At 40.8% G+C, this 24001-nt stretch overlaps 1 protein-coding gene across 3 annotated transcripts in view; it reads left to right on the forward strand.

The window, feature by feature from the left end:
- Positions 1-24001, forward strand: part of TNIP3 (TNFAIP3 interacting protein 3) — a 94379-nt gene that overhangs the window by 44413 nt on the left and 25965 nt on the right. For 2 of the 3 annotated variants that reach the window (XM_080588727.1, XM_080588729.1), the window contains 5 exons: positions 8393-8525; positions 19383-19469; positions 20996-21085; positions 22197-22262; positions 23601-23732. In XM_080588727.1, coding sequence (XP_080444853.1) covers positions 8393-8525; positions 19383-19469; positions 20996-21085; positions 22197-22262; positions 23601-23732 — 508 coding nt within the window. Of the gene's footprint in view, positions 1-8389; positions 8526-19382; positions 19470-20995; positions 21086-22196; positions 22263-23600; positions 23733-24001 lie in introns of all 3 variants that reach the window. The other variant, XM_080588728.1, reaches the window with a different exon arrangement.

Genomic DNA, 24001 nt, shown 5'->3' on the forward strand with positions numbered 1-24001 from the left:
CGGTTTGTTCTGCTTGCGCCCTTAGTAGGTAACTGACAATAGTGAAGGTCCACAGGGGTGAAACTGACCCAAATGAATCACGGACTTGTTTTCCTCCAAGGGTGCAGCCCAGCTGTGAACCCAGATCTGTGAGGCTTGGTGACGCATCCACATCCTGCCCAAGGGTGAGCTCGGAGGCAAAAGGGGCAGTGCATAGGTCTTGTTTGGTTTGTGGTGATGCCTGATTCAGGAAGAGAAAGATCAGTGGTGTAAAGCACCAGTTAAAAACCTCAAACATATAACTGCATCAGGATTGCAGCTTTCCACAGAAATGAGCGCATGCAGGGTCTGAATAGACACCTGGTGCTCACGCTGGAGTGCGCAGCCAGCTTAGAAAGAGCTGTGGGAGGGTGACTGTTTCAAAAAGGTGCCTGCTGGGGCTAGGAGAGTGTCCTAAAAGGGGTTCAAGCTTTTCTGGCTATTGGTCTTAATAAGAAAAGTGCAGGCACTTGAAAACATTCTTTATTTTTGCTCTGCTTTAGATTTGTCTTCCTTCTTGTTGTTAACTCTTAGTTTTTGTTTCTTTCAATGCTTTCCTGCCATCTCCCACCATCTTTCTGCATGTGTGCATGTCAGTGGAGGAATTCATCTGCTCCAGGAAGCATGTGCTAGTCGGTGGCTCTGCTTGGCTGAGCTTTCCATTTTGTTGATTTTCATGGCAAAACCTCAATTCCCTTTGCACCAGTGATCCACACGCAGTTGCACGAGCCCTGGGTGATGAGTCTGGGTGCTCCAGTTACAGATGACTGTCTCTTTGGAGAAGCAGTAACTCACTCACAGCTCGTTTAAAGCCCAGCAAAATTAGTGAAAATCATTTCATTGACTTTCCAGGGGTTTGAACTCGTCCCAAATTCTGTCCATCAGGAAGAAATTTCATTATGGTTTTGGTAGTGTAATTAAGCAGAAGATCCAAGTGAAAGGGGAACGATGTTCTTTTCTTGATGTGCAGGCTATGGTGTACAGAAGTGAGGAGGCACTATTGAAATGCAGTCCCAAAGAGCAGGAACCTTCACGCACAGAGGGACGCAGAGCTGTGCGATAACTGACATCTAATGGCATTTGATGTGAACCAGCTAGTTGCCATCTTTTTGCACGTCCCATATTTGTTGAGGGGAATAGCCAAAGGCTGGAAAAGCACTAAGTACCTGGATATCAGTAGCCTTACTTCTTCCTTCAGTGAGACAGAACAAACTAGAGATGCAGCTTTAATTAATCACTGTGCCCTTTTTTGGCTTCTTTTCTGAGAAACCAGATGTGTTTCCACTGCACCTCTTTTGTTGTTGTGATTTGTGTAATTCTTAAAATTAAGCAAAACTATTAAAGAATAATTGTTTCTGTTCACATTAACGGCACAGCTTCTCCAGATGTGGCATTTGACAGCCAAACAGCTGCTGGCTATTAAATGTTCCTTAAAAGCTCCATTCCTTTGTCGTAAAGGGAACAGAAGTGTAGGGATGTTTATGGGGTGACAGGCAGATGTTTTGGCTGCATCAGATTTGAGCGAAAGTTTAAGCATTTCTCTGCTGTAGTCTCAGTATGTACATGTTTTAACCCCCTATCATGCACCTTGCCTTATGGAGCTCTCTTCTTGGGACTGGGGCAAGATTATCTCTAATCTCAAACTTAATTCCCGAGTAACAGTGCCAGCACTTTTTTTCCACAGCATCTGGGACCTCTCATTCTAGAGACAGTGCAGTTCTGCTAGGTGGGTCTCAGCCGCTGCTGGTGGCTGGGTTTCCAGCTATGCTTTTAAAATACTGGGTGATTTTTAGGGGGTAAAATTTGAGTTAAAAAAAGGAAGTTGGAAATAGTTTGAAAAAAAGCTATTGCTAGAAGCTATTTTTGTTGGTTTTTTCCCTCTTTATTTTTAAATTATATCCACGCAGTTGACAAAGGCAGGTGTTCTTTTTGTGTTTGCACTGGTGCAGTATGCTTTGTGACTAATAAACCACCTCTTACCATAGGGGGTGTGAGGCAGAACGCAGAATTAATGCAGTTCAGTTTTAAGAGATCTGGCTCAGATTCCACTCAGAGTTTAGGCTCGGGAGATCGGCTCATGGGGTGTTGAGTAGTGGAAAGGCACCACCGATTCTTAGGGAGCTGCACGATTGTAAGTGTTGTTTGTCAGCTCAGGAACTGGTGGTTTGTTAACGGCTTACAAAAGCTGCAAGAGTTTAAGAGGCTGAAAAAAAAAAATCTGTAACAAAAGACTTGTTGTTTTCATGGCAAAACTTTGTTCATCCCATTGCTTGTTAGACCAGAAATTCTTTGTCAGTTAGTCTTAGGTGGGTAAGATTTTAATAAAAAAATCCTAAGGTATTTAGAGGGAAAAAAAACTAAGAATTATACAAAACCAAATTAAGAGAGCAAAAACCCTTTAAAATCATATGCAACATAACAGAATAACCTAGTTCTGCAGTAAACAGTCTTTAAAAATTATATGCCTGATTTCTATTCCCATTTCAAATATATTCCTAGCATGGGTTAGATTACAAATTATGTAACTCAGGTCTCTTCTTTCTCAAATTGTAAAGGACTTTTTCTGAAACGAATTAAGTGCTTTATCATAAATTGGGGAAATATTAGCTGAAATGGCTTTCCTTTGCTGGAGGGAATGATTTTTAAATTTATCTGAACCAGTTTGTCCTCCTTAATTCAAATGAAGAAATCGACTTCTTTCTATGGATCTGCTCTTTAGGCTTAGCGAAGCAAGAATCTGAGGTCCAAAATGCCCACCCAAGGGGATGAAGCATGTGTTTAACCCCTAGACTCTGGAATTCATTTCCCGTCAAAATATGACTCCGTGGTGTTGGCATCTGGCTGTAAATCCTGGCTTAAAACCTTTTTCCACGATTGCTTATGGTGTATATTTGTGCTTTCACCAATCACAGGTGAATGACTCCAGCAACCAGCCTTGAAATTATTATTTTAAGTAGTTATATGCATTTAGTACTGAATTAGCATTTGGCAGTAAATGCACTGAGACATGCTGTAGGTGTGCCCGCTGTTGCTGGTTCCCAATGAAATGCAGGGAGAGCCAAGAGCTCACAAATGGTATCGACAGCACCGCTGGGACTCTGCACAGGGCTCCTACCCAGCTGTTGGATAAGCAGCTATTTCTTGGCCATGAATCTATGCTGTGGCAAGCCCAAAGCGTGTGGCTGATCAAAAGACCGTGGAGCAGGCCTTCAGGAGCTGGAAATGGCTGCTGCTCTGTAATGGAAACGTGTGTTAATGTGGAGTTGTTCTGCCTCGTGCTTCTTCTCTTGACCTGGAGAAGCCTAACTGCAAAATGCCCTTGGCTCTGCTGGGAGCTGTTGGTTTCCACATCTCACGTTTCTTCTCTGGTTCCATAACGTGCTCTGGCTTTAGTGATAGTTTTGGGCCAAAGATAGGTTTTTGCTTTGGCTGTTAAACGCATAATTTAATAAAACTCGCTGTGCACGTATAACCACGGCTTCATAGCATAACCCTTTGAGGACAAAATAGCATGTTTATTTTTTTTTAGCTGCATGACATTGATCTACATGGGAATTTTAGTTCCAGTCATGTACAAAGCATATGCTGGTCACACTTTTATTCTGGCTCCCAGCTGAGACACTGAGTTGCTATAAAAAGTATGCAACCATTTATAAATAATTAACCACAAAAAGCTGTTAAAGCCTAGGAATTAAAATAGCATAAAGATGTATCATAGAGCAAAAGCCTAGGAATTAAAATAGCACAGAGATGTATCATAGAGCAAAAAGAGTAAAGGCAGCTTTAAAGGCAGCAAGGTGGATACAAAAGGGAAATGAAAATATCTTTAATCTGATGCATAGCTGATCTCAACAAGTGAAATCCTGAATGGGTATGGCAATTTTCAAAAGGAAGAGAACAGGCCTAAGGAATTTCTTATTCTTGGAGGACACAGCTAGAATGATGTTGACTACTACTTTTCATATATTATATGGAAATTATGAGCACAGATGTGCTCTCTCCTTTTCCTGCAAGCTGCTAAAATTTACATTGAGCAACCAGCTGCCTTTGTTACATCTGTAGGTGCTGCTTCCACGTCAAATGCTTTAACTATCCCAGCAGAGGAAACTGAGGAAGTCAGTCAAAATTTACAAAGAGTTAATATTCTAAATTTTTAATTAGCTTCTGCTTTAATTGTAGTACAATGTGTAAATAGGATATTGTGTATTTTTATTTCTTCCTATTTTTATACTTAAGAAAGTTTTTACACATAGAAGGGATATACTTTGCCCTATATCAGTGCATGAAATTTTTAATATTCTCTAATGATTGATTTCACAAAGCATGCATCTCTAAAATTTGACTGGGTTTCATTTTAATGACTTTTCCAAAAGGTTATTTTTTTCTTTCCTTAAAAAAGCATAATTAGTGAAAACCAAAATACCCAATTTTAGAAAATGTTGGTAATGATGTAACATAATAAGGATGGTAATGGTTCAGAAACATGTCTGTGAACTTCACAAAACCAAAAGTAGTTCTGGAAGAGTTGCTTTCTGTGGAAGTTAAATGCTGTGTGCCCTCTAGAGCTCACCAGGGGAAGCTCAGGTAATCATCAAGAATTGTCTTCTGTGGTAGCTCCTAATCACTGTTATCACAAAGAGATATTCAAGCACTCATCATCTGTGTGCTCTGAACGTATGGTCTGTAAAATGGAACTGTACTACAGATATGATTAACATTTTACATACCTCACAATAAATGTACCCTTCTAAATATCAAAGTGGCTAATATTCTTTCAAAATATGATCAAAACACCTCAGTCTAAAAGCTGAGGGGGCAAAACCAAAGCCCTGAGGAACCTAGCCAGCAAAATAATTTTCCAACGTTCATGACAATGTTGAAGCATGTGGATATTACAGAGCAGCAATCCATTTGTAGGGGTTGGAGTCTTTTGTGGTTCCCTTTCTTTTTTTTTTACTGGCACTACTGGTTCTTGCTCCTTCTCTTGCCCAGGTACTGCTAAGCATGGGAAGAACGCAGAGACAGAAAGGGAAGAGCCCGAGGTGAATACCAGGTACAGCCTGAAGTAAGACAAACTGCAGGGAGCAAAGCAATGAACACTTCCTGGCTGCAAAGAAATATTTAAAGCCATCCCACCAACTTTACGGGGGATTTCCCAGCTTGATTCATGCTCTGATCTCAGGAGGCTGTGGTCAGACATCTCCTCTCGCTGTGGCTGAACCGGCAGCAGAGATGAGTGCAGCCTGCCTCGGTGCTCACTCCTGCACTCCTGCCAGAGATTGCTGCTCGTCTTTTACTTTCTTCAGAGCTGCACCTAGGAACTGCTCCTTTCTCTTGAGCAGTTGTTTTATTCTAACTGCTTTATTTCACTTTAAAGGATTTAAGCTGACTACTTTGACCCAGCCAGGTGTGTGGGTTGTGCCAGCAGTTAAGGATGGTGATTTGCAGTGGAGAGGTAGTTAAAGGTGGAAAGTGGATGGTGTTGTACATTTAAGCTCTTTGGAGCAGGACATGTGACTGCAACCCTGGGCAATGAGCAACGAATAGTCTTTATGAGAATCCACTCGTAGGCGAGAGTTTTTTCTCTCAGCTAAGTAAGTTGGCTCCTCTGTTGATCTCACACAGGAGGTGTGTGGAGCAAGAGAAGAGAAGAGCAGCTATCTCTCACTGATGGTTGGCTGTCCAAGCAGATAAAAAACTCAAGTTCTGACAGCTCACTCTGAAAATATCAGCCTGTGGTTTTAACAGCTATGTCCTAAATCCCTCAATGCTGCGCAGTAACCTCGCTTTACTTAACCTCTCCCCTACTCTTGCCACATTTTTAGGGCTTCTAAGGGGGCAGTTGCAGCAATTTCTCCCTTACTATGCAAATATCATTTAATGCACTTTTCCTAAAACTGCACCACAGGTGCCTGCTACTGTGCTGAAACTTTCCAAACCTTTGAAGCCCCCAGTTCTCTGTGTAGAGTATATCCAACTCTGTTGGGCAAAGCAGGTCTCACACTAGGTCAGGCGCAGGAGTCTGTATGAGCTGAAGCTGCTGTTTTTCAGGGAAGTAGGCCTGAGAGAAAAGGGTGACTGTTACTGATGTTGCTGAGTTGGCATTATACAGCTCCTTAAAAGTGAAGCCTCAAAGCCATGCTGTTGGTCTTGCCAATGCCTGAGAACTTACTGTCCAAGAAGGTCAGCACACATTTGATTAAAAAAGACCAGTGCAAGTAGAACTATCCAGGATTTTGCAGTTTTTCAGCAAGACAGAAGGTGGCTGGATTTCCTTCTCAAGCTTCATTGTTTTCCTTCCGGAGTTTTCTTCTTGTTTCATGAGTATTTGTGTTGACAAGACTTGTGGCTCCTTGGTCCCGCGAGTGCCTGAAGCCCTGCGTATCCCCTCAAACCAGAAGTGAAAGGGAAGCTGAGCAGCCTCAGACCTTGCTCGCACGCCCAGCCCCACAAGCTGCCATGCAGAGCCTGTGCCACACGGGCTTGTCCGCCGCCCCCACAGCACGGAGGCTTTGAAACCACCGCAGGCTTTCAGAGCAGCTGCAGCCTGCTGCACGCCCATGAGGCTTATGAAAACGTGCACCAAGGAAGTCTTTCTCTTGCTCGGCGTGCCTGTAGCTGGCCGTAATTCCCTTTCAAAGGGGTCTGACAAAATACAGTACTCTTTTTAATTGGGTGCTTTGTTTCTTTGAACTCACTCTGTCAAACGTGTTGGTTTAATACAAACAACAACAAAAAGCTTAGGACGAGGAAGCATCTTTCTCTGTAGAAGAAAACTCACGTGATGTGCTCTGGTGAATGAAGGCCTTTCACAGGGCTAGAAGTCCTATTTCCTGTCCTGTAAGTCTCAAAACACACCCAAATATCCTGCCATGAAAACTTTTCTTCCTTCCATGCTGTGGCTCCACATAGACAAGGTAGTTTGAAGAGGCAGGATGCTTGACGGGCACTAAAACTGAGAGCGACTTGCTGCCGGCTCGCGCGGCATAATCCTGTCTCAGTTTCTGTGCTTGATGGTGCAGGCAGGCTTCATGGCAACTCTGCAAATGCAATTCCAGCTTGTCCAGCTCCTGGGCAGCAAATCAAATCCAACCTTTTGAGTTTTCCTTGTCCTTGTTTCCTGCTGCTGGAATGTTGCTGTAGTTCCTCTGCAGATGACTTTGCATCCATGCTTAATGCAATACATTTCTGTTAAAGGCTCTGTGAGTAAATAGCAAGTGTAATAAAATGCGTCGTTTTATCCTCTCAGCACAAAATTCACTTCACTTATTTAGTCTTATGATTAGGATAGATGAGTTTGTTTATTGGATAATGTTGTTATTAGCTTCTCAGCAGTTTCCTCAGAACCTGCAGTGCGATCCCTGTGGATTGTCTGTCTGAACTGTGATAAATTTAACCAGTAAATTCTAACTGCTTTCAATTTTCTGGTAGTTCAAATGAAGAACTTAGTGTTTTCTGCCTAAATTGAGATATAATATTGCTACATCCTGATTGCTAATACTTCTGAGCCTTGCTGTTGGCTTTCTGGTCATGGACTATATACATTTAGAGTTGTTTTAAGCTGATTTGGAAATAAAAGTCTAAATTACCAAAAGAGATGAGTGTTTCTTGAAAACTTAGGTTGGGTCTAGGGTTTTGGCGGTTTGGTTTTGATTATGCCCTGAAAGTCACATTCCACCACTACGGTGTGTTGAATGAGTCAGGCCTAATTGCTAGCTACTTCTGCAAATTTGGAGCATGCCATTAAGTGTACTTAAGTACTGAGTGTCCTTAACAGAGACTGAAAGATAACAGTATTCCCACAGAACAAGTATCATCTTAGTATCCAGGACAGACCTATTTTTATAAGGTATGAATGTTTTTAATAGGAACTTTCAGGGGAAAAAAAATGAAAATTCATGTCAGGTGTCTATTATGAAATATTATAGAAAATGAAGCGTACAATGAAAAATAAATCATTAACTGAGCATCTAGTTTTGGAGTTTAAAACCAAGCTAACTATTTTGATAGCATTTTTGATATCAATGAATTTTAACATTCTAGAAACTGGGGGTGGTTGGGGATGAGGGTGCATTGAAGTCTTCAGAAAGTCCCCGGAAGGGTTGACTAGGATTTCTACACACAAGGTAGTAAAATTGATAAGGACTGCTTGCTTAAGTATTTTAAATGGATTTCTGCCACCAAGCTCTTACAGATTGCATGTGTGAGACTGCTCGAGTGCTCGCTATGCACCAGGAAGGAAGGTAGCAGGAGCTCAGTGCAGGACTAGCTCTGCTGTGTCTGTTGTCATGTTAAGATGACAGCTGACAAATTTACTTTCTCTGCGCTTCAAGTTCCTCTGCAAAGCATCACATTGCTATTTCTTTCTAAGCAGGTGTGAAAGTAAAGAGCTTGATGCTGAAATAAGAAACCTGATAGAGAAGAGTAGCACTTTCACATCACATGAGGACCCTGAACCTGTTGCCCAAGAAAGTCCGAACCATCAGAGAGCTTCATGTTCCCTTAAGGTAAACACAGACTCCTTTTGCAATTGTTTATCTGTGAGGGGAGAACATCCAGGCAACATTCCCTGTGTGACTTGGTTATGCAGGATTTTTTTTTTTTAATTTCTGAAATGATAAACTGAATTTGCAATGTATTTTTCTGATACTAGTACTTTCTGCTATGAAGAAGACAAAGTGAGAAGATGCTTTTTATAGTGTTTTAAAAGGTCAACTAAAACCGCTGATTATCCAAAGTACCATCCTGTGTAGCCAGCTGTGCAAAACTGCACACCAACAGCACTAATGTTTCTTATGGTTGCTCTGTTTGATTGCTCTGATTTAATGGAGGATGTGAAGAGATGTGAGGAAGATAGATCTTTGGGAGGGCCAGAAAGGCATTTAGATAAATAAGAAGCAAGCACTGAAGGAGAAAAATGCAAGCTTAAACCTGTGTTTCTGTGGTATTATAAATGGAGAATTGTAAGCCACCTGCCAAGGTGGTCTTTGTTGCTTGCAGTGTAGCAGCACTTAATAAGCATGACAGAAATTTGTTCTAGGTTTCGGTCCTCTACCCTGAAACAGCAAGCTACTTTTTATCATGCAATAGGAGGTGAAAAGGAAATTCCTTTTTTCTGCAATCTGGGAAAGGAAGGAGATAGAGGTGTGGGAAGAGAGAAGTGATGAAGCTGTGAATGGCAGCACCCTGTGAGAAGGGACAACACGCTTACCTGCCTGTGTTACTGCACCAGGAGGAAAAGGAAATCTCTGAAGGCAGTGCTCCTCCGCGTGATACAGGAAATTGATGAGTCGGTAAAGGAGAGATGACTCTCTTCTATGAAATACAGAATTACACATAGCTCTTTTCACATGTAAACCGCCATTTCCAAAATGACTCATGACCTCAGGGCAAGAAACGGAGCTAAGCCACAGGACTAGGAGCTAAGGAGATGCCACAGGGTCAGGCTAGTGGGTTTAGAGACAGGGAAAGATAAGCCAGGAGGAGGAGTGGGGATTCCTAGCCCCAGTGATGGAATAAGAAGGTGAAGCAGAAGACAGATCTGACAGCAGAATCGGCTAGCATTAAGCTATGAAATTATTGGTCAGAACAGCAAGCTACAAATGGTCTGTGGAAACACACAGTTCCCATGTTAGCCTCTCTGATAGGAGATGCAGGAACGGATTTGGGGTTGTGAGGGAGAAAAGAAAGGGTGTACTTGTCTCAGCCACTTCTGTAGGGTGTTTCAGTGTTTCCCTCAGAATATCATGGTGGTATTCTATCCGTATTATTTATTTGATACTTTTTGCATTTAAAGCACTTCCCATTGGAAGATGTGTGTGTGTGTTGCTTACATAGATTAAAGAAGAAAGTTTAAGATATTTCCACCCTAGGAATATGTTGGCTATTTATTATTTGTATTTTTAAGTCAAAGAGGTTTTCACTTGTGTGCTTATTGACTTGGACTTCAAGTGACAGCTTGACAACTGTGATAAGCTCCAGCAACTTCAGTATAAGAAATTAGGAGTACACGTGCCGAATCGTTTTTTTAAATATGTTATTTTCCAAAACACAAATTTATTATCCTTTTGATTATGAACACTCTAAAATAGTATTAAAAAAGGAAACAGAAAATGTCAGTTTGTGAAATGAGATGGTGATCTAGACTTAAAATGGGTGCTAAACTCTTTATATAGGAATTGGGAAAAAGATGATAATGAAACAAGAGTGTATCCCTCACTATAGTGTTGGGAATTCTATCAGGAAGTTATTTGGCAGAGCAAGTGAGCCATTTTTATTTTCATTCTGTAATTAATTTATCCTGGAGTAAAGAGTATGAATTGCATGCTGCAGAATGACATTTCCTTTTGAGCTCACAGCAGTTTTGAAAGTGTTATCTGGAAGTGTCTGTAAACAAATTCCTTTGACTTTCTTTCCTTTTTTTTTTCCCCAATATTTTTTTTTCCATAAAAATATTTATTGTGGTTTTAAAGGCAAATATCTCAGAGAGAGAAAACCTGGCTCTGCAGAATGGACAGAATTAATTCTCAGCACTTCCTTCCCTGTATGGTTCCTTCATCTGTAGGAGTTTAATTCTGGCTTATCATGATGCTATGTTTTCCTGCTCCTGGAGAGGAAAAAGTGTGAGGAGACAATGAAGTCCATGCAGGCTGCAAGAGCCTTTTGGTGTACTGGGGTCCCTGACACCCACATAAGGTCTATTGCTCTCATATAAGGGACTGAGTGCCTGTGTCCTTGTATGTACTTTCCCTAGGTGAACAAACTGTTTTCTTTTTAAGCTGAAAAAAAGAGGTGAGGCATTAGCATGGCATCAGTATTTTACACTAATTTAAGCTCTTCTCACTATAATGAAATGTATTTACTTTTGTTTGAGTTACCGACAAAAAAGAAAAAAAGAAACATGATGAAATCTTTACTGACGAAACCAATTACCAATTTTTAATTCATATATACTTGCTTATTCCCCTTTTCTTCTACAACATCATTTACTTACTGCTGCAATGTATAGCAGGAGTATATGTGAACAAGGATTGCAAAGCTGTAGTTTGTGAAACTGCCTATCTGACTCAGGAGGGAAAGAGTTCCTTATTCTCCCTTTTAGAGTGGGAAATTCAAGGCCAAAGGGATCAAGCAACTTGCTGTTTTAATATCAGAAATCAAAGAAATGTGTTTCATGACATAAAAACAGCATCTCATTTTCAAATTTAAATATAAAGCTGATTATATTCAACTGAAATAAGTTAGACTGAACGTTATGCATCAAAATACAGATGTTACTAAAAAGTACTCATGCACAGTGTTTTCAGTATATGTACGACTTAATCAAGATTTTATACACAAGAAGGATGTTTTCTGGGGGAAGTGAGGGATGATTAAAAATATCAGATGGGAAAGGAAGAACAGCAATTAAATTCAGCAGTGTGTCAACATAAAGTAAAATAAGGATTATTGGCAGAGGTTATATATTTTACGTGATCAGTTTGTAGCTCAAGAATACCAGACTTCCAAGTATTTGAACTGTTTTGGGTGCAAAGAGAGAAAGGAAAAAAAAAACTAAGGACTATCTGTTCTTGCACTGACTATGTTGTAAAACTCAAAATAGCCTGTTTGCTACTGGTATAAATTGTTATCCAATTATAGTATCGTGAAATTGGATTTTCATCTTCAGGCCTGAGTTTGCAAATGCTTAAGTAGCCATGTCCTTGTGGTTAGTCTCATTAGTGATGATGGAAAACAATGGATAAAGGAAATCCTGAAACAGAAAGCTGTGTGATGTTGTACTTACTCTGAAGCCACATCTTGCTCTAATTTTATCTGGCTCCCACATATTAAGGAACACATTCAAATTTGCATGTATTTTCCTGTTAGAGTTTGTACCTAACTGAACAAGGCAAAATGTTGAGGCCGACATGCTTATTCAAGGGAAAATCCCTTTTTAACACATTTGTCTGGGTGAAGCACGTGGACTGGGTCAAGACAGGAAGAGTTCTAGTTTCTTCTTCTGGTTTAGGAGCTGATGTTATTCTTCGACTAAGATTTCTCATTTTTTACCATTTCACCATGTGAACCACAATCGGAAAAGGGTAAGCAATGGATAATGTAGGAAGCACTGCTGGTATAATAACAGCTTCTGGAATAAAACATTTGTTTTATACAGTTTTGCTTAATGCAGAGTAACAGATTTCAGAGCACTTCTGAAAATGTTTCAAAGCTGAAAGGAAAGCTTGACCAAAATGTAAGCAAACAGATTTTCCAAAAGCCGCCAAATTTTTACTGAGGTTCATCTCAGAGTAAATCTGACTTCTACAAATCTGAAACTGAACAGCATAATTTGAAAAATCTTCAGGCAGATACCTGATAGGGTAGGAAGCAAAAAAAGAGATTTTACAATTTTCTCATCATCAGGGAAAAATTTGCTTTTACTTAGCGCAAGCAACTTAGTGGTTCTTGGTTTCACCGCAGTGTCCGAACAGCCAGTTTTCAGAAGTGACAAGTGGCTTTGGTTATCTTGTGTGTGCCTATTTTGTAATACTGTAGCAAAAGCCTTTCCCAGAATAAAGATCCAGCACTCTCTGAAAAATGAGAACTTCTAACTTCTGGTGGTGCTGATGCTTTTGAGAGGATTCAGTGCTGGCCAGAGTTCCAAGGCTCTGATTTCATTCTCATTGCAAGCATCCCCAAAATGACTACAAGCCTTTTACACTCAGAGATGTCAGATCTTCTTAGAATACAAATAATTCTTATTTTTAAACAGGGAGAGGAGGAAGAGGGGGAAGGAACTTCAAAGCCACTGCTAGTAGAAATGACATAATTTCATAGAAACCAAGTAGAAATTAATAAAGGACTTCTCAGCAGTTCAGCTCACTCTGCCTTTGCAGGTGGGGTTGTGTGCTGCCACTTGTGAGAGTCACCTAGGTGAGTTCAAGGGGTAGCAAATCCTGCCTGGTCCCTTTTGCTACCTGGGAAGACTTTTTTTCTGTGCCGGATATCTGGTGGGCTTACTCCTGTCACTCACAGCAGTCTGTCTGCAGGAGCTCCTGGCTCGCAGCTTGCTGCCAGCCATCCCTGGCAGCCATGCTCTGAAGTTTCTGAAGCTTTCTTCCCTGAGTGTGCTCCAACTGCTTGCCATAAAAGTGTTTTCCCCTTCACTGCAGTCTTTAAAATAAGACAGCTGTGAACAGAAGTGGAAGATAAGACGAGCACTGTCTGTCGCAAAGATGAGAGCTGCCCGATGATTTTGGAAGAGTAATTTAATTTTGTCATCGTCTGTGGCATGGACAAAAATCATAAATGCCTAGGATAATGAGCTTCATGTGCTCACATGTGGGTATGGACAGGGAGGAAAAGAAAAAGGATTGTGAGGGATGGAAGAGAAAATTGAGTGTTGGAGTGTGAGGGGTGGGAAAAAGAAGGGTAAAGGTCCTACTAAGAACTCGTGCTATTTCAGAGAATGTAAAGGTTTTAAATCATGATTCACTGACATTACAGAAGGTTTCAGGCTTACTCAAGCTCCCTGCAGGTGGAGGTTTGCTCGATATAGTGTTTTCTTAGTATATTTCATCATGTTCTGATCTGTCATCATAATGGAGACAGAGCAGGGTGAGCCAGGGACAAGAATGGCTTGTGTGGACATTAAGAAAGGATTTTTACCGTACACGTAGGCAGAAGAGAAACTGTCAGTCATTCTAGGAGGAGCCAGACCTGATCAGCTGTCCAAAGAAAGAAAATGATCATTCTTGTATCAATTCTCAAGCTACAGCACTCCACTTGCTCTTCTGGAAAGCAAAATCTGCTTGTTCTCTCTGTTGTTTTCTTTGTTTTCTTGAACTGTGCTCAAAGGTGAGGAAAAGTTGATTTGTATTCAGTGATGACTGATGCTGCAGCTATGTGTCACAGCCCAGCAGCAGGAGCCGTAACATTTTGTTTTCTTGTTTGAGATACATAAAAGAAATGTGCAAAGGAGGTGACTTTCTGGGGAAAGAGTGGAAGTAGAAGTAAAGGGTGAGAAACAGATGACAAGAGTGCACGTTACCTATAAACGTGCTCTAAAATCTATGAAGAACCCTGGCTAGATAAAGGTCTGTACAATTGTATCTTAGGGAGATTGTAAAAAGTTACTTGACGCCATGCACTGCTGGTGGTGATTTGGTTTTACATGTATTTGTGGAGAAGTTGGAGGCAGAAATATTGTAGGAGTTTACAAAGTTTGTATTTCTCCACTCAGAGACTCTTCCCTGCAGCCTGTTTGCTGGTGATTTTTGAGTGTGGCCAGTAAATGGCATGACACAGACTTACTTCAGAGGAAGAGATGAAATAATCTGGGAAATTAAGATTCATGTAAGCATTAGATTGGGATTTATAACATTTGCTGACCTGTTTGTCACTGCTGTATCATCACACTTAGTGAATTTTGATTTTGCATATAGCTGAAGTAGGAATGATTTCACCACAGTAAAATCTGTTTTTTAATTGCATGGACTCCAAGTGACTAGATTTCCCCCTGTAAACCCTTTACTGGAGTGTTAGAGTGCTCGTTTGCATGCCAGTGCCCAGCACGTATGTGGTCGGGTGTCCTGCCCACCTCTGAAGTCCCGTATGAGTCCACCGCTACGGGAGCTGCCCAGGTCTCTCCAGGGGAGCATGCTCCCTCATCCACACCGATGGACATCCTCCCACCAGCGTCGTTCCCTCTGTGCACAGCAGGCAGCTTCCATCCTCCCTGGGCATCTTCTCTGCTTTTGTGTCAGTGTTAACCAAACAGCAGAACTCCTAGCAAGCTTTTGGACAACGGTGCTAAGTCTGTGTTTTCCTCCGAAATTTACTTTCAAGGTGTTTTGCGCAGACCTGTCTACACTTTGCAGACACCCTCTTCACCTGTCTTTTTGCCATCTCTGAGCTTCCCGGGGCTGTGTAGCACTAGGTCAGATTTTACTCCCAAGTCTTTAAATGGTCTGGTTATATTTTACAGGCTGGAAAACTTTAAGAGCGTTCTAAAAGATTGCTTGGATTTGTAAACAGTCTCCTTACGTTTAGTTTTGTGACTGCATGTACAGTCTGGTCTTGAACTAGACTTTTCTGAACGATTTACAATTGCATATTTGATTCAACAACTTCAAACCTGTTATAAATGCATTAAAAATATTCTTTTTTCTACTTCCAAAGTCTGATAGCTGTCAGAAGAGTCCTTCTTTCAAGGACTGGTGTTATACATGTGTCAGATTTCTGCAGTGTTAGCATGTAAATAAGTTCTTAATAGTGTAGCAGTAGACTGGTAAACAAATTTAGTGGCTTTCACTCAGCAAAAGAAAATGAATGTCATAGAATCATAAAATGGTTTGGGTTGGAAGGAACTTTAAAGATCATCTAATTCCAGCCCTGCTGCCATGGACAGGGACACCTCCCACCAGAACAAGTTGCTCAAAGCCCCATCCAGCCTGGTATTGAACACCTCCAGGGATGGGGCATCCACAGCTTCTCTGGGCAGCCTGTGCCAGGGCCTCACCACCCTTTGAGTGAAAAATTTCCTCCTTAGATCTAATCTAAATACACCATCTTTTAGTTTAAAGCCATTCCCCCTTGTCCTATCACTACAATCCCTGAGAGAATCCCTTTCCATATTTCTTGTAGGCCCTGTTTAGGTACTGGAAGGCTGATATAAGGTCTTCCAGGGGCCTTCTCCAAGCTGAACAACCCCAGCTTTCTCAACCTGTCTTCACAAGGAGAGGTGCTCCAGCCCTTCAGTCATCCTTGTGACCATCTTCTGGTCTCTCTCTGATAGGTCCATGTCCTTTTTGTGCTGGGGACCCCGAAGCTGAACACAGTACTTCAGGTGGGGTCTCATGAATGCAGAGTAGAGGGTGAGAATCATCTCCCTCCAGAGAGAGACAACATCTTTACTTCAACCTCTCCCAGGTTTCATTGGAAGAAGACCAGCACTTCTGAAGAGCTTGAACTTTTGTTCCCTACTCATTGGCTTTTCTTCTGTTCTTACAGGTTCCAGATACACTCTTCTCTTTCCATGGCATAGTACTGTTCTTATGTGCTAATTGAAACAGAAAAACACTTGCGAGGGAGGGAACAAGATACCTATCTCCCACCAAGCTGCTCACACAACTGAACAGCGCCATTGCTCTTTAGCAGCACGTTCTAGCCCTTGAGCTGGATGGATTTCCTATAAATCTCTTAAAAGGCAGTTGACTTTGTGCACTGTCTGAAGGAGCACTAGCATTATCCATATGAACGCTGTTTGCCTAGCTACATACTGAAGAGTAATTGATGTCAGTTCTATTTTGTCATATTGAATAAAATCCCTGTAGTGGAAAGCAATAGCTAAGAGCAAGATGGTACAAGAAAATTTGTCACTGTTTTTAATGTGGATATGCAGGATGTAACTAGTCAAAAATCCATACAGATTTCAGCTCTCATCAAGGTGCTTCTTCAGCTGAAATCCATACCTTTCACAAAATAATATTAAAATATTAACATTTGCCATATTTTCATTAATTGTGGCTGAAGAGGACTTGAAAAGAATGAGAATTAGTTGAGATTTACTGCAGCCTCTGAGATCACAGCCCTGTACTACATCCCATGATAGCCTCTGAAAGCTTCAAATCCTCCAGTCCAAGAGATAATCATTTACTCTCAGTAGTTGTTAATAGGGTCATTAAGGTATTAACAATTAAGGACTTAGGGTCCTAGTGCCCACCCAGCTTTCCAGGTTTTGAACTAATCAGTGATAACAACTGTGTGATCTCAGGGACTTAATCCTCAACCTCTCTGCAGAATGATTTGAGCACCAACATCTCTCAGGTGGCAGTCAGGACTCATAAGCAGGGCTGTGTTTTCAGTTTGCTCTTCTGTCCCCACTGTGGGGGACTGCACCTCACACAGCACCCCAGCACCCCACTGCGTGGTGTGTCAAAGAACTCAGTAACCAGGGCTGGTTTTACCCTATAGGCCAGACCATAAATGCAGTGGTTCAGACTTTGTTTCTCCCAAAAGCTAGGCTGCTGCTGGAATGGGGATGGGGCTGTGCTCACCATAGGAACTGTAGTAAGGGAAGTTGTCCGGGCTTAAGAATCATTGCCCATGAGAGCAGACATGAAATGCAGATGTTTCCTGGTTGTGTTTTAATGAATCAGTTAGTTGCTCAGTGTTAGTGCTATGCAGACCAAGTCAGACTCTATTTCCACGAGTTTATCATCTACAGGGCTGTGGCAGGCATAGCAGGAGGCAGTGGGATATTGTGAGAAGGTGAAAGGTAGTGTTCATGTCAGTCGTGTCTAGTGCCTCTCCTTCAGCAGCTGACTCTTGACTCTTCATATGCAGTAACTTCAGTCCTGAAAGTAGTTTTCCACTCTCTAGTGTGTGAGAACACCAAATTATGCAGACACCCTGCTGATGGATGCTGCAGAAGCGGATGTGACAGCCACAGGTTGTGGGTGAGATGTCATTTGTTCTGTAATCTGACGCTAACATCTGGATGACCTTTAGCACTCGGTTGGTCCGTTTTCTCACATGTATGATAGGGCTTTTACCTACTTTTGCCCATAGCCTCAAAATCCTTAGGGATAAGCTTTGATTTGACATCAACTTTAGATAACTCCATTACAATACTCAGTCTTATTTTTAAAATGCATTGTTTCCTCTTTCTTCCCCACTAAAGGGATTGTACAGTTTAACTATCACTACTTTCTCTGACTTAGTATGATGTGTTCATTCGTTAGAAGTTGGCCTTATCGCCTGCCTGTTTTCCAGAAGATGTCCTCCCTGTTTCACTTAATTTTGCCTAGGTGATGGAGAGGTTTGTTTGGCAGCATGACACTTAACTGAATGTGTTTCTCACCATACATTAATCACAGGAGAAATGTCAAGAAATGCAGAATTGCTGCTGCATTATCTACCATACCTAGATAGTTTTTTTTTTTTTTCCCTTCTTTAAACCAATGCTGCATCTGGAAGGGATATGTATTCAAAGGCTGGTTTTGGTATAGGTACAGATGAAATCGTTTTATTTCTTGATGGGCAGAATGCCTCCCATGTAGAATCTAAAATGCCTCTACTAAAATAAAATCTGTCTTTAAACTTGTTTCTTTATAACCCACAAGTTTTGCAGCCTCTCCATAAAAGAGAACAATTAAGAAGAACAACAGAGTGGGGAGGATATATTTCATGTGCAATTATTTTAAAACAGTAGGTTCCTTCCAAACTGGGCTTTTTATTTTTGCAAAACAGGATTTGCTTAGTCACACATTGTGAACCAGAAATCTGGAATGTGGCTATTAAATGCCACCATTTCACAGGATTACTTTAGTTTGTCTAAAGATCTCCTGAAGGTTTATGTTATTTTCTGAAGATTTATGTATGTCAAACTTCACAAGCTAGCTTTAATTCTGTTTCTTGAAGAGCAAGTAAACAACTTCTGCCCTCACTGAAAAAAGACCTCAGACCCAGGGATCTTTCCACAATACGGAAAATTATTTTTCTTTCAAGTTTCCTTCTCAAATCCATCGCTATTCAGAATTCCATGGCTGAAGACGGAAATGCTTCATGCTTTTCTTTTTTTCTCTTCATTTTGGATGTGAAAAGTCTGTGGACGCCTTTTAATTGTTAATCTTTCCCGTGAGTTTAACTCGGTAACTTTAGCCTCTTTTTCCAAATGGGGAACGAAGACATAAGTTTGAAGCATTAAGACTTGAGCACCTTAAAGCTAGGTCCATGCTCAGGTAGGGTAAGTGACTAGAATGGCAAGTACTAGGCCCTTAAGAGAAGAACAAAATGTGGCATTCTGCATTTTTGTGCAGCTCTTCTTCAAGGAAAGTAAATCGGTTTTCCAGTTACAGTGTTCCCCTAGACATCCTGGCTTTTGTAGGGGTGTCCTCTTTGTCATAGCTTATCTATTGCTCTTTTCGAAGCATGACTCACTACACTAACTTTTTCTGTCATGGCAGTTCACGCTGTCTTACTGTCAGTTAATACTTGCCATACTTACATAAGTGCTTTGCTACAACTGGAAGCAGGGATAGAAAACCCTGTTGTCTTATTTACTGAAAAATGTACCCTTCCTTCCCTTACACATGCAACTTCCTCTCTCAGGGGCAAACTGGCCAGTCGACTGCAATTTGCATCTAGAGTACACAGAGTGCTGCCTTGCCTGGCGTATTAGTCATAGGCAGTGTGCTTGAACCATTCTGGGAAGCCCCAGCTAGGAAGGAGGAAAAGGTTAAAATCAGAATTCCACCACCTAGGTTTTAGTCTCTGCTGCTTCCACGGGCAGCACTTGTGTATCTTCTGCGTCTTTGTGCATTTCCCTCCACTCCTTTAAGGGACGTAAAATACCTGTTTCATTGCTCTCTCTTTCAAAGACCCGCAGTGAAACAAATGCTCAAGGCCGTCTTGGATGCACGTGGGCAGATGTGAGTGAAATGGAAGCTCCAGCAGACCTGCGCGAAGTAAGTGAATGTTTTGGCTCTCCTCTGATGTGCTGTTTGTGTAGCAGACATGGCTTCACCTGGTGCAGGTACATGTCACTTTATAGATGGACAGTTATAGGCTCATTTGTGTGTTCCAGTAGAATCATCTGAATGATTTATGCTGCTTTAAAGTAGAGGAAATAATACATATTTTTAGATATGAAATTCTTAGAAAGTCTTCCTCCCCCCTCCCCCCTTCTTCCTCCCACCCAGAAGTAATCTGGTCACTTTGATTTGTTATTACACAAAAGGTAGAAAGTGGTTCATTTTAGTGACCCAGCAACTCTGAGCAGCATTCAAACCAATTTGCTGAATGTATTTGTAACTTTTAGATTTGTGAGTTGTCATATTGATTTTAATAGACTCTTTCTGCACCTAAATATATGCCTAAGGCCCAGATCCTGAACACATGACTAATTCCACTGACTACCATGTAATTTTTTCAGATACTTTAATTTAAACATGTTGATGAACTTCTACAGGAAGAGGGATTCTTTTCTGACATGGAAATTGAGTGCTCCAACATTAGAGCTTTGCAGGACTGGTTGGGGGTGAATACATGCCCAGGATTTATGCATATGAAAAGACACAGTAGAAATATTCTGTGATCTTCTTCATTATTGTTGGCATTAAATTCTCTAGTTGAAGAAAATAAATTAATTTCAGGAGACATAAGACGTTAGAAGTGCTCACACTTTTATTCCCCATTTTCTCATGTATTGGTTAGAATTCAGACTAGGGAGAAAAAAAATATCCCTGACCACGTATCTGACCAAATGGATTTTTATGAACGTGTGCTTTTTATCCAAGCCAGTTCTCTTTTTATATATATATGTATATCACATGTTTGTCTTCATGAGAATTCATGGAAACTTCTTGGAAATTATGATATTTGTCATTGCCATTACAAAAACGAGGGCTTAGCTGCTGTTGTCCTTCATGGACAAAACTCCAAGTTAAATCAAACAATTGCAGATTGGACCGATTTTCCTAATTGCTCCAAATAGCCTATTCATTTTCTGTATTGCTTGTTTTGAACCCATTGTGCTAAAGATTATTGCTGCAGGCCTGCAAACACTTACCGGGCGCAAAACTACTAATTATTCTAGTTCTTGTAAACGAAGGGAATTACTTATGCCCACTTTAACTTATGCTCAACTTTTGCGCTTTTACTATTTAGTTGTATTACCATCTGTAAGATAATTAAAAGCCTGTTTTGTGTTCTATACCTCAGATGGTGCAATGAGACCTAATTTTGTTTATTTCACCACCCGTTTGCATAATGGCTCTGAAACACAGGCTAAGCAGGGTTAAAGCAGATGTACGCTTCAGAATCTGCTGTCGGCAGGTGTTAAGATACTGATAGCAAATACACTATAAGAAAATGTTGCTATGTCACTTTCTTTACATTGCAGGTGGCAGGGTGGATGGGAGTTTTATATGATAATCATGACTTGAAGAGGGGATGCTAGAAGTATTCATTTTTGAACTTTTTTTTTGTCTAGTCGAAGCACATAGTACTGACCAAAAAGAAGACTCTATTAGCCAATCCTCTGGAACAACAGATTCTCTCACTGGAAAGACAGAGACGAGAGGTAATCTTAAGTTTACCTACCCTTAACCTTTACAGCTATAACCTAAGATAGACATTACAAGTTCAGTAACATTTCCATGGCAAGAAATCATTGAATATTACTTACGCTGTATTTAAGCAGCAATTGGTTTCATCAGGCAGTGCAGCAAGAGCTCTGTTTCTTCTCTGGAAATCTCATCCCCCATTCTTTTGAGGAAATTTCTATCTGGAGAATTTCCACTTCTCATTTCTTCACAGCCTGAAGCATGCAAGCACTTAAACTTGTGTTTAAATTAGTTCCTATAGTTCCTATATCTAGGCAGTTACATTTGGAGAACGGTTCCTAAAAACAAATGTTGACCAAATATTGTAACACAGTTATAAATCCATAAGAGTGGAGATTTATATGTCACAAAGGGCAAACTTTCATAATGATCACTGTGGTAAAGGCCAAGGAATAACTGTAAGTAGTAGCAACTGGAGTTTTACCACAGGTATCAGCAAACTGGAAGCTATTCTATTTCTGAGCATCCTAAAGAGTCACCATGCATCCTACAAATCAAAACACTTCTGGGAAACCTATTTGGCCTTCTCCAATAAAAATGCACACACATTGACTTCACTCATACCAATTTTATGCATGGTGTTTGCCAATCTTCCCTGTTTTCCATGCATACGTTTGCTCAGTTTAGTGGTACTGAAAAAGGCAAGCAGGGTTTGCACCCAGCTGTAATTGCAGTTGATAGGCGTCTTCAATTCACTGTTTTGAAGCTGGTGACCTTCTAATTGCAAATATGCTTATGTAACTTAAAGCAAACTAACAAAAACGTCCTTAGCCATTTAGGAATTGCAGTTTGGGATTTGTACAGTGTTGCAAATGATTCACCTATAGTTTATTTTATATTTGCATCTTTCTTGAATGTTACTTCCTGAACATTCATCTGCCTTAGCTGAAATAACATAGAAATGGCACATGAGCCATAAAGCTCACCGGATTTTATGTTTACTTTTTCTTGAAATGGACTGTCCAGATAACAAAGAGGTTGTGAACACTCATAGCTAGAGAATCAGTCTCTTATATATTGACAGTGTTGAAATGAGGGTTATTTACTGTTTCTTCCTGATAATTACAGCTTCTAGAGGTGAACAAACAATGGGATCATCAATTTAGAGCTATGAAACAGCTTTATGAAGAACAGGTAACAATGTTAACTGCTTCTATTGGAATATGAATGCTATCTGATGATTAAGTCTGTGCTTAAAAACCAAACAGCCATAGCTGTAGTGGTAGTACCTTGAGTGGGCATGTGGGCACAATCATCATATTTACTTTGTCTTTTGTCTTTCATTTACAGAGGTAAAATACCTAAATAAAATAAAATCACATTACATAAAAGTGAAGTTTATGTATTTGCAGTCTTCAGTGGGACAAATAAGCAGAGAATAGACAAGCAAGCTGTGTCTAAATTAGTAGGGAACCATGGGTGGACATGACAGCAGAGGTATTCATGCCTTCAGAGCAGAATGACCTGAAAATTAGCCTGCAGTGTCTGGTGTGTCCAGCCACTGATCCACTTTGTCACACGTCTGTTAGTTGTCCCATCTGTTGTGGTAATTTTCATTCTGGCTTAGGAAGCCTAGAAAGTCACCAGGGCTCTCTGTAATGGGGGAGCTCTCAGGTAAGTCTTCCATGAATGCCACCTTCTATAAGAAGAGAGACTTTTTGCCTTTGAGAAACTGCTCTGTACAAAAGTATTAATTTTATATTAAAATACTCATAATATAAAAAGTAAATGGTAAATAAATACTTATTTACCTTTTTTTTTTTTGACAAGATGCCATTGTCATAGCTTTCATTCATTGTTTGCAGCTCTGTGGCATATTAGCTGCAGACATTATAATCAACTGCCTAGCAAAGCTAGCCGCTTAAAATATTTCTTGGTATTCTAAAAACTAAGTTGGTTCATAAACCGACACTTCTCTTATTTCCTTCTATGAAAAGGAAGTTTGCCAAGTGGTCTCATGTGCTTATCAGGAAAATTTTCTCTCTAATTTTTTCCAGTAAGTTTTACTGAGATCTGGATCATTTCTTCCTTGACTTTTTTTTTGCAAAGAGAATTCAAATGTCTCTTCCTCATTTAATATGGGACAGTTTTATGCCTCTGGCTAGATTGCTTTGGAAGCATACTAGTGCCGAGGCAGTCCATGTTGCAAAGGGAAAGAAAAAGCACATTAAAAATGGAGAGTTCATATGCAGGAACAGCCCCATGGTAGCTGTGCTTTGGCAGCAAAATCAGTGCTAGAGCCAACTGAGTTAACACCATGAGAGAAATTGCCCTAAATCATTAAGAGTCTCCCCTACAAACAGAGCAGCTGGGTTTGGGGGGAGGAGTAAGTGATTGGGCACTTTACACCCAACCAGATCCATGCCTTTACACTAATCTGCTGAGAGTTGAAAGGATTTGGGAGCACCTTTGGGGTGCTGTGCCTTTCAGGATGCACCGTCAGCCCACCATGGTACATTATTCGCTTTTCAGCTGGCAGAAATGAAGACAAAACTGGACATGTCAGAGAGGAGAGTCAGTGAGCTGGAGGAAGAGAGACATCGGCATCCTCCAGAAAAGGAGAGGCTGCAAGTCCTGGGCAGAGACAGGCCGTCACAGGAAATGGTAGGAGGGTGCACTATCACCCAGTGTCTTTCCTCTCTCTTCTACTAAGTGCACAGCATGGGCTGTTGCAGACCCAGTAGATGGTGGTGCTGGGTTCTCATCAATATTGTGCCCAAGGCAGTGGCTGATCTTCTCTTTGATCAGAGAACTATGCATTGTGAGGCAGTCATTTCTGTAGAAATTGTCAGACCACACAGCAGTAGTGTGTGTGAGAAGGAATAAAGAGCAGATTGATGTGCATAGTTCAGATATTTTCTTCCTGAATATTC

This window comes from Anser brachyrhynchus (genome assembly GCF_964034855.1).
Source record: "Anser brachyrhynchus genome assembly, chromosome: 4".
Taxonomy (NCBI): Eukaryota; Metazoa; Chordata; class Aves; order Anseriformes; family Anatidae; genus Anser; species Anser brachyrhynchus.